The sequence below is a fragment of the Plectropomus leopardus genome, chromosome 21, assembly GCF_026936395.1.
Source record: "Plectropomus leopardus strain MGB_pleo_1.0 chromosome 21, ASM2693639v1, whole genome shotgun sequence".
NCBI lineage: Eukaryota > Metazoa > Chordata > Actinopteri > Perciformes > Serranidae > Plectropomus > Plectropomus leopardus.
This window is the reverse complement of record NC_142196.1, coordinates 24,523,582-24,534,821: the sequence shown is the minus strand read 5'-3', so window position 1 is coordinate 24,534,821 and position 11,240 is coordinate 24,523,582. Positions and strand designations below refer to the sequence as shown.

General features: G+C 38.7%; 1 protein-coding gene across 1 annotated transcript in view; it reads left to right on the top strand.

The window, feature by feature from the left end:
* Positions 1-11,240, top strand: part of LOC121960479 (cadherin-10) — a 35,199-nt gene that overhangs the window by 8,437 nt on the left and 15,522 nt on the right. Inside the window, exon 3 of the mRNA XM_088072031.1 lies at positions 8,848-9,142. Coding sequence (XP_087928157.1) covers positions 8,848-9,142 — 295 coding nt within the window. The remainder of the gene's footprint in view (positions 1-8,847; positions 9,143-11,240) is intronic.

Below are 11,240 nucleotides of genomic sequence, written 5' to 3'. Positions count from 1 at the left end.
GAAAAAAATCACCACTAAAGCCTTCTTAATACAATCGGCAAAGTAAACAACATCAGCAACCAGGACTACATGTTTGCCTTGCATGCGGCTACATGTAGCAATGTACTTGCAGCTGGGAAATAACCACACATAGTGGGACTTTCCTTAGATAAAAATCACCAATAACAGACTCTAAACAACAAGATCTGTGAGACATTAACAACATCAACAACCGACATTAAGTTTCAGTGATGTTAGCATGTAGCTACATTTAGCAGTGTAGGCTACATAATGTAACCACAGGCAGGATCCTGGCTGGAGCAGCTGACCTGTCTCGAAAGTAGACAAAGAAAATGAAACCGGCTTTCAGAACTGTCTGTAGCCTGAAATATTCACTGACAGGGATTATTTAAAACTTTCGCTACATTTAAGAACATCTGGTACTGTAATATTATACATATGGCAGAAAATAAAGCAAAGCATTAGAGGTCCCCTCTGAAAAACACGAGTAAGGTACAAATTAATAATCAGCATCAGGTCAAGTCAGACTTAAAATAGGCATGCGACAAAAACCAGTCTCAGATGTCACAAAAGTCCTTTGAGAGCAAATTCAACAACTACAGCTCTTGCAAGTCACTTTTCTCCTATGAATCACAAAAAAATGAGAGTTTCGGGACAATGCTCCTCCTCTCCACCCACCCAGATCAGAGAGGTTCTTGTCAGCTCACCCATGCTAGCACTATAAAGACAGGTGTGATGGGGAACGCTACAGTTATCAACTCGAGGGAGGGAAATGAGGTGACTGTCGACAGCCAATTTTCTCAGAGGAAGCTGGCTTTCATCACACACCTCATTCTCCGGAGTAAACAAGTGTCTTGTGCAAGGTTGAGTAGGGTAGATATGACAACTTCTTTTGCAGAAACCATCATCCTGATGTGGTGAAGAGAAAGGATCGGCGAAAAATAAATGGAATATGGTGAGAAGGAGGAGGAAGAAGAAAACATATCAATCAAGAAGGCCAATGAAATTCACCTTGTTGTGTTATGTGATGAAGCAGCAAAGCAAGTGCTAACTATAAATGGGGCCATCCCTTGATATGTCAGTGAGTTGTGCGATGTGGCGTTCGCTCTCGACTCTTTGATGCTCTCTGGCACCCAACTTCTGCGGCATGACAGAAATCACATTCACCAGTTCCCCACTCTGCCTGTGTCCAATATCATTCACTATTAAACTGTCAGAAAAACACGCGGCTGTAATAAATTACTGAGGGGGAAAAATAGGGCAGACACATACAGCCATTCTGCTTTACAGAAGGAGCTGCGGCGATCCGTATCACTAATTCAATCAGTTTAACTTTGGAGTTTTAGATAGAGAGACAGACTGTGATGGCGCCACAGACAGATATACAGAGAACAAGCTAAATGATAGATGCATGGATAGAGAAAAAGTTATAGGAGGAGTAGATAGAAAATAAGCAGCACTGCAAAAAACATTAAATCAACAATGAATTATTCAGTGCCTATTTGGACAATAGAGTGCTGCAGTAATGAGTCCTAAAACCCAGACATGACCTGCATTTCAAGTTGAGTTATGTTAGCTTTTTTGAACGAGTTTTTGGTTAGCTGCCCGAAATAAGGACTGTGGTTAACATAATCTTGAGAGATTTTTATATTTTTTTCTTTGTCATAAAATTCGTCAGAAATTATCCCACTCATAAAATGTTAAGATTTTACTTGCCTTAACTGGCTTGATGAGACTACAGAGTGTCACTACTGTTAAAATTTACATGGTGCTCATTTGTGAAGACTACCTTCCTGAACAAAATTTCTGTTTGCCACTGAGCCTTGTTTTCTGTAAAAACCCCAAAATCCCCTTAATAAGGGAACCAGGGCAAAATTAACCTCTGGGTTATAATCCCTGCAGCACCCAGTTGGTTAATCAAGCAAAAGTACCACAAGTTTTCTAGGTCCAGCTTCTCATTTGCTGTGTATATTTGTCATAAGATTTAAGACATTACCATGGCCTCTGAGAAATTGTAAATGACATTTATTACAACATTTCAGTAAACTGAGAAAAGAGTGAGTGGATTAATCAATAATGAAAATCTTTATTTGCAGTCCTGAAAAACAAGTTCAAAGATGGATGGATAAATTGGAAAACACGTTGATAGATAGCTATTCAAGTTGAAGTGACGATTCAATTATTTAGTAAGTAAATCCAAAGGAAATTAATCCACTATTTTGATGATTCAATTATTGTTTGGTGAATTTTTCAAGCTAATAGGTCAAGTTTTACCTGGCGTCATTTAGGCTTGGGCTTTATCACAGTATTACCGTATACCGGGGTATTTAGAAACCCCAAAGCTATGTTTTTAAACACCATCATGAATACTAATGCTCCTCTTCCTATTAAACTAATTGTATATAGTGCACAGCATGCACCACCAGAGCTCAGTCTCCAGTCTCTGCTGGTGGAACAGGCAACTGAGCTGAAAGAAACTGTGACACCTACTGGCGGAGGGAGAAGTTACAGGACTGTAAACAACCGACAGCCAGCAGGCAGAAAGAGACACTGTAGGGTATGATAGCATGTTTTTAACATCTAACTTGGGAATTATTCAACCAAACCAGAGCTGGTAATTGTTGGAACAGTAGACATACTAACTAGATTACTAGTAAGAGTAAGTGTGTTTTATAAGGAGTTAACAAGGCAATTGAGCCTTGTGTTTCTCTGTTTAATAAGAAAACAGGCATGAGAATATTACATTTCTTAACATTTTGTGGGTTTGTACTGTGTATTCATTAGTCTGAAAGGCTAAAAGTAAGTAGCGCCCTCGCCATCAGAGTAAGGGTGGGGGCGCACAATTATATTGTTATATACTATAAACTCCAGTAAATTTCAGGAAGATATAAAACGTATGAAATACTACAAATACTCCTCAGCCTAGCTCCAGTTTTTAAAAGTGTTAAAATATGCTAACTGCTGTCAGTGAATATCATTGTAAATTTAGGGTCTCTGGGTTGTGGGCTAGAGCGCCAACTTAATTTCTATTGTTAATTAATCTGTTCTTTTTCTGCCCTATTAATCGATTACTTGTTTCATCTATAAAATGTTAGAAAATAGTAAAAAAAAAAATGTGGATCAGCGTTTCCTAAAGTCCAAGATGACCTCCAAAAACGCCTCGGTTTGTGAATAACCTAAAGATATTCACTTTACTGTCATGGAGGAGTAACAAAACCAGAAGAAAAAAGGAATCATATTTAAGAGGCTGGAATCATTTATAGTTTCACCTCTATCGCGGACTGCTGGTCAGAAAAAAAAATGCTCCGGGAAATGATTAAAGACCTTTTTTTTTCTTTTTTGTGAAATCTTGAACACAACGAAAAGTAATTGATAGTTGCAGCTATAAAAGACAGAGCAATATGGACAAAACAGTGGCTGGATAATGGCAATAGCAGAGAGAAAGACAAATAAAAGAGGTAGAGAGAGAATGAAACAGGGAGAGAGATGAAGAACCAAGACCAAATGCAAAATCACTTTCATGCCCAGCACAAAGCCATCAGAGCCTCGATGGTCCTCCTCATAAAGATCATTTAATGGCCTTTGCAGAGCTCTGTGGGAAACCTTGTTTATTTCACATTCAATCAAAGCTCTCCAATCAACCCACACACACTCAGTGACTGTCACTCGAGGTTGATTTCTTGATTACGCCAATCAAATCCGATGTAAAGAAACAGCCACACTCTCGTATAGCTCAGCTTTTTTTTTTTTTAAAGTGAAAAGGAAGCAGTGCAACACTGCAACTTCAACATATAATAAATGCAGCTCATAAGGCTTATCAAGGTGTTCAAAAGACACGCTGCTTTGAAGCTCACACACTGAGTGGTGCTGACGGATGCCTCACAGAATGATAAGGAAAATAACTGCATTAGTTAATGTAAGGTTTGGTACACTTACTCAGTGGTAATTGTCAACACTGAAAAAGAGGAGTGTGTTTTATGATTGCAAAAATACTATGCAGTGGCTGCGTGCGTATCAAGCGTAAAACCCTCAAATCTCATTTTAACTGACTTTCACGGGGCCATTAATGAGTGTGAGCACTCACTGTGTGCAGCTGTGGTGCCCTACTTCTTAAGCAGGGCTGTGGAGTGTGAACACTTGCAATGCTGAGCAATAAGACCACAAACTTTGGATTCTGGAGCATTTGAGTGGCGTGTTTGAAGTGAACTAAATCCTATTAAACTCCTGGTACACTCGCATTGTCTTGGAAAAAAAAAATGCTGCTCTAAATTAAAATATTCAAGGTAGCTCACTTTGTTGTGGTAATATTATACCAATAAGTATCCTTGAGATTTTACAAGGCCTTGTTCAATACATTTCTGCATGAATTTTGCAGAACTTTGGAAACTACAAGGCACACAAGAGATACTGAAAGCTGTAACTTTAACCTGCACAATATACATTATAGTACAGTGTTTCAATGGTAAATCATTTCCGCCTATGTCTTAAGAGACAGAGGGAAAAAGGGAGGAAGAGTAATTATTCTGTATCCATCCTGCACTCTATTTTGCTATCTCCTCTTTGCAGCAACGAGCCATGCTTACCAGAGACCTGACAAGAATTGCCAATGATTTTGCCGCTTTACTGACAATTCCTCAGTGTTTGTGCAAGGCGATTTAACTCATCAAGGCTCTCTTCTGTGCTTCTGTTGTAAGGCCTTGAAAACGCCGTGTTTGTGCTACAAGGCCTTGAAAGGAGAGCCACTAAATCTCTGCAAATATAGTGCGGTAGTGCTAACATTTGATTTTGTTAAGGTTGTGTGGAAAAAAAACACTTTGTGTCACACTTTGTCAACAGTATCAATGCCATTTTTTTCTTAGCTGTAAAAGACATAATAGATTTATAACACGTGGTGGATGCAGAGTTGAGCGCACTTTGACTGGAAGAACTCCCCTAGGTATGTCAATAAAAATCAATTTTACTTGGTTTCCACACATCAAGTGCTTGCATTCATTATATCACTTTTATGGGGCATCCCTGCACAAATCAAAGCTTAAATCTCCATGATGCTGGCTGATGTAGATTTACAGGAGCACTATTATTTTTAGGTGGAATGCTACCTCATTATAACTCGCCACAGCATCGCTTACTTCTGCAAAAAAAAAACATCCTTATTTGCACTACCACCACTCAGGAAGAAACTTACTATATGGCCATAGGGAGAAGATTTGTTTACCCATATGATTAGGAAGCTGACATCATGCAGACATCTAATAATTAGCAAAAGTGCATGAGGTAAGGGCTTGAATACCCCCGCGTAGACGAGGGGAAATATGTAAAATGCATACCACGAGGTTCTGCAAACACTGTAAAATTCCTATTATCCTGTAGACAGCTTGGCTGCATAGGGTGCAGGCTCCTTTGATGGCTCATTGTTTGTTGTTCTTGCCTCTCAAGTTCCTTTTTTTTTTCAGGATTAACAACCAAGACTGAAAATATGGTAATAATCAGATGAAAACTACTGAAGAATACAATCAAAAGATGTGCTAAGAAAAATGCATTTCCTGTGGTTTGACTGGAATTGTATTGGCCTAATTATCACCATGAAAGCATAGAGGTGTGTTTGAATGGTAACAGTGCTGAAAACCAGTAATGATATATGCTCTAATATTCAGCACTGCTTAGTGTCCTAATGTGTCATGAAGTCAATGCACAGTACCGTTACGAGGATAATGCATTTCAAAGGGGAGAAAAGGTGTCCGTGGCACTATTCAAGGTTTTTTCTCTGTGAGTAAATGCACATACCACAGATATGAATCCCTTTTTGAATGCAAAAATTCTTTCACACAGATCCTTTCTCACCAAAATTAGCCTGTCATTCATAGTCAGTAGCAGTGGCAGCCTTCACCTCTATAACATGCCATAGATCCTCGCTTCTCTGGTGTACAGCTCAGGCGAGAATTCATATTCATAAACAATGAAAAGAGTCCCAGTACACAGATATATGTGAAAACACAAGCTGATATGTATTCATCTTTAATAGACTTTGGATAATGGAGTTCATCTGCATGGAATATTTTCAAACGTAACGCCAAATACCGCACATACTGTTTATTTGAATTTGACAGCATCTTGGGTTTTTTCTTTTTTAACAAGCGTCCCCATAATTTCTGCCTTAGAATAGCTAGCAATACGTTTCTGATTTCCATTCAAAGCTGTACTGTTGACATCACTCTCCCATCTGCGGTGAATTAAAAAAAAAAAGTTTCCTCACAGCATGCAGACATTAATATTAATAAGTTGGTGACGTACACTCTGTGTCCCTAACTACTTGTCATTTAAAATGCGAACCCATGAGATAGAGCTCTAAATATATCTGCTGACAGATTCCAGTACAGTAATGAGCTTGAACCAAGTGTCTGTCACAGTATGCCGCCATTACTCCTCCACGACACTTGGAGCAGCTTCAAGGTGATGGATAGGTCAGAGGTGACTAATTTTAGCAATTGTTGCTGTAGGTTAGGTTTTCATCATTTTTCAAAGGCACAATTTGGAAGAAAAATCTAAGACTAATTTGATGTGAACTAATGGAGTGTGTCACACTTGACACTGCGGGTGCCAAGGCGATGTTCTGTTCTGAGACTGAAACGGTTACATTCCTCTGCGGGTTTGTGCTGTTATTTCACTGTTCACAAGAGGGTCAAAGTTTTCATACACCTAGACGACGGTGTAAATGTAGTCGAGGTCCCTTTGGCTGTAAACTGTATATTCAATTTATTTATTCCCAAGGAGACTGTGGTGTGCTGTTTATTTACTGCATGCTCTGTAAATGAACCAAAGGATGTGAAATACAAACTAACCTATGTGTTGAGATACAGCCACAACTCGTGCAGTGAAGAAGAAACTTTATGAGGGAAAAAAAAATAGCACAGCATCCCTAAGGAAGACATGTTGTACTGTTTATTCATTGCTTGTTTGGTAAATTAACTAAAGGATGCAGAATACAATCTTATACAAACTTACCTAAGTGTCAAGATACAACCACAATTCAAAGAAGGCAAGAAAAACAAAACAAAACAAAATTTAAAAAACACTAACACCCACAAACATCTGCTTTTGTTTTTAGTGGGAAAAGGTTATAATCTACATTCATACGAGCAACACATTCTCATTCCTAACTCGTCAAATACCAGGGGTGGAAATCACCGCAGCCGCCACCATAAAATATCATTACAATCCTTAAGTCAATATAACATAATTGCAGTTTGAAATGTGCTGCAATATGATAAATATTAAGATAAAATATATTGTGATTTATCTTCTTTTTTAAACTGAAAATTATGTCCTCAAAGGAAAACTTCTGTTTTATTTAATAAGATAAGGTTTTTGGTTTGTTCATCTTACTTCAGTCATTTTTATTTGAGCTACATGTATACAGTGATCTGATAAAGCAGATGATTTTATTATTCTAGTCGGCTGACAAAAATTTAACTTGTATTTGTAATATTGATAATTTATTCAATGGAAATAAATCTATATTTGGCGTCCGTGTAACGATATCATATCGCCACAGAAAAATATCATAATACTACGCTGTATCGATTTCACCCTCCCCTATCGGTTCGTGGCCTGTCACAGTACGCTACAAATAACAGTCGATTTGGGTTTCACACAGGACACAAACAGCATGTTCCCGGTTAAAAATCCAGAGTCTGTTTGACCCATCCACCACCACTCCCACCCACTCAATGTTGACTTTCTGCTCTATAGACGTCGGTAGATGAGTGAACCATCAACAAAATCCGCCCCCTTGGGTGTCTCATACCGCCACTTAATGATGCCTCTGTGTGTGTGTGTGTGTGTGTGTGTGTGTGTGTGTGTCTCTGATACCGAGTGGTCACTGATCAAGTCAGTATCAAACAAGTTGGAGGATAGACCAGACTGTGCCAGGACAAATGACTTTGCAGTTATCATGGGTATTTTTCACCATCGCTCCAAATTAATCAGCAGCAAGTTTGAAAGAGAGACTGAATAAGTAACAGATATGAAGAAAAAGTAACCCCTGTAACATTTTCACTGACCTCAATGCTGATATCTACTATAATTCACCATTTTCTGGCGCATTATTGTCATCGAACATGACACACCAGTAACAGAAAACAAACAATCAAGCAAAAAACAAACAAAAAAGGCATACTCATCTAACTACAATGGAAAAGGACTTTACCTATTTTTAGCTGGTTTTCCCACATTTAAAAAGAACAGTGCTAATTTTGGTGGAAAAATGCTAGAGGCAAATGACGACAGTAAAAGTTAAAAGTTCACAAAAGTTACCTCTCACTGGTGCCTGTCATAGTTTTCAATTTAAAAAAAAGAAAAGAAAGAAAGAGAGAACTGGCAAGCAGGGCATAAAGCTAAAATTGGAGATATGCAGAGAAAGCACATTTCTCTCAGTAACCCCTAAAGACCAATGATCCATGGGTATACTCTGACATGTTCAGATCCATTGTATCACACTTAAATTTATTTTATTTTATCTGGCTGAATGTGTCACCATGCAAACATAAAATAAACTGTCACCTTATTTCACAAAAAGACTTGTAAGATGTTAACAACAATGGGGACAATTCTTTTGGTATGATGTGCAGAGGTGTTCAATGGCATTGATTAGGACTTGTGAATATCCTGAAAAACTCTCTTTTCTCAGTGGAATTTGACTTTTAACAGCTATGAGCTGTTGCCAATGTTTACACAAAATGTTGATGGTGTATTTTTTTGTCATTCATTTGTAGAAGCAACCAATTCAACATTACTATACTTATACAAATTTGGCTGTTTATGTATAAAATGTGTTTTTTTAATTTACAGCTGCACTCCAACATGGACAAAGGGGACGGCAACGTGAAGTACATCCTGACTGGAGACGGGGCAGGCACCCTGTTCCTGATCGATGAGAAATCTGGGGATATTCATGCCACCAAGAGGCTGGACAGGGAAGAGAAAGCTATGTACACACTCAACGCAAAGGTCCTGGACAGGAACACCAACGCAGAGCTGGAGCCTGACACTGAGTTCAATATAAAAATCCACGACATCAACGACAACGAGCCAAAGTTTGCAAAGGAAATCTACTTCGCCAGTGTCCCTGAGATGTCTGAAGTGGGTAAGTTATGTTTTTTTTTTCTTTTAGAGATGGATGGATATGTCTATCATTTTCTGACCATAGCTTCTTCAATGTTAGGATTCATTGCCTTTCTGTTTAATGTCTTATCAAGTAGTTTTCTTGTTGCCTAAACCTACAGTAATTTCGGTGACAATACCTATGAACCTTCCCCATGAACACATATGTTCATTTCGAAAAGACAATGTAGCATGTAATGAGCGGAAACTGACACACTGTCCTTGAGAGTCCCAAACTGACACCAGAGGGGTGTTTAGAGCATCATACATTAAAGCGCAGGGCCACAGACCGAGCTGCTGTGTTTGAGTTGAGAGTGAGTACACGATGTTAGTAATATGCAATTTGAAGAAGTCACCTTTGGCTCTAAAAATATCATATCGGAGATTCATTTTTTTTTTGTGTCTTTTTCTTGTTATTTCAATGGATGAAGTAATTAATCAAGAAAATAACCAGCAGATAAACCTTCAGGTTAAATAATCATTGGTTGCAGCCGTACTTCATTAGTTTACTTAAATGTGCGGAACCATATAATGAATTGAATGTTGTGTTTTCAGGCAATGAAAAAAACAAACAAACACACAAAAAAGAACACTAACAGTGTTGTTCATCAGTCAGCTCGGCTGGCCTATTGTGCCGCTGTACTCAGTTCTTCAAAGTTATTTACTTGTTTTGTGTTTATTTGTTTGGTCAGGCTCATTGGGCATTCATAACAAGTAATGCCATTTGCCATTTTTAATAGGCAATGGAAATATTGAAAGTTTAGATTGTCACAGTCTTTCAAATTAAGGATTTGCTCCATTGCGCTCCACTTCATTCCATTCAAGTCGTATAAATAAACCGATTGGCATGAATATAAACAAAGCTTATGAAAATAATGCATGCAACTTGAAATCAATCTTCAATTATGCGACCACAAATTAATACACAGGAGCAATCAAGGGCAAATCAAAAGCCAATTGCCAATATGACAAACAACAATGCCCTGTTTGGAATTCATCATGCACCGTTCTTAGATTTCTCGGCTGCATGGATAGCGACAAAAGGTGGGTCAGGGTCACCACCGCTCGTCTGCGGACTGATAAACTGCCTTATATGTTCAGACCGAACACACTGGTTAATCAAGCCAGCCAGCCATGAAAAATCAGCAGCTCCCTTTTATGCTATCAGTGCTGGGACTAAGTGGGACAGATGTTCAAGGGTTCATTAGTATGCACGGAGACAGTCAGACCCAGAGAGGACACGGCAGAGGTCTCCTGAATGCCAAGGACAGTATTTGCAATGTGGCGTTATTGAAACGCTTGGGTGGATTACGCCAGACTTAATATGGAAGTGACTCAATGACAAGATATCTGAGAGGAACTGAGCTCTTTCTAAGCATAAATATGTATTAATTCTATCAGGTTTACTTATTTAACACATAATTTACTCATATTCTGGCGCCTATCACTTGTTGCGGAGGCTCAAGTGTGTATAGGGTCCCTGTGGTTGAATTTTAGTGATATGATACTGCAGGTGATACAGTTTTATTGCCAAATAACACTTTCAACACCAGTTGCTGGATGTAATGCCAGCTGGAAATAAGAAATAGTGTCCCCGAGCACAGTAAATATATTCCAGCTCCTCAGTAGAAGCTTGTCAGTATTTATCTCATGGCGCCACACCTTTGGCACTGACAACCGAGGTCAGACACAAATGCATCAGTAATATGGCCTTGCAAAGCTAAGTGTTTCATTACATTAATTAATGACACATCTAGAGATCTTTAGCCCGGAGACGGTGCAAGAAACATGTAATTATTTGTCCGAAGGCTGAGCTAAAAGTTTGATTTATCGGACTCTGTGATATATATCAACTAAGGAGAGAGACATCTTTACTTCCAAGTCTTGATGACGTAGAACCTTTCAGTCTCACTGACATTTAAGAAACCCATCTACTGGGACATCAGGGTTTAATCAGAGCAGTAATTTTAACTGTGGTGCCAGAAGAGAGCCAGCGAGAGTCTGCAAGCCTATCACTTTTGTTCCACACTTTTGCCAGCTGGAGCAACTACCTTGTTTTTCCCTTAAAGAAGGGAAGAAAT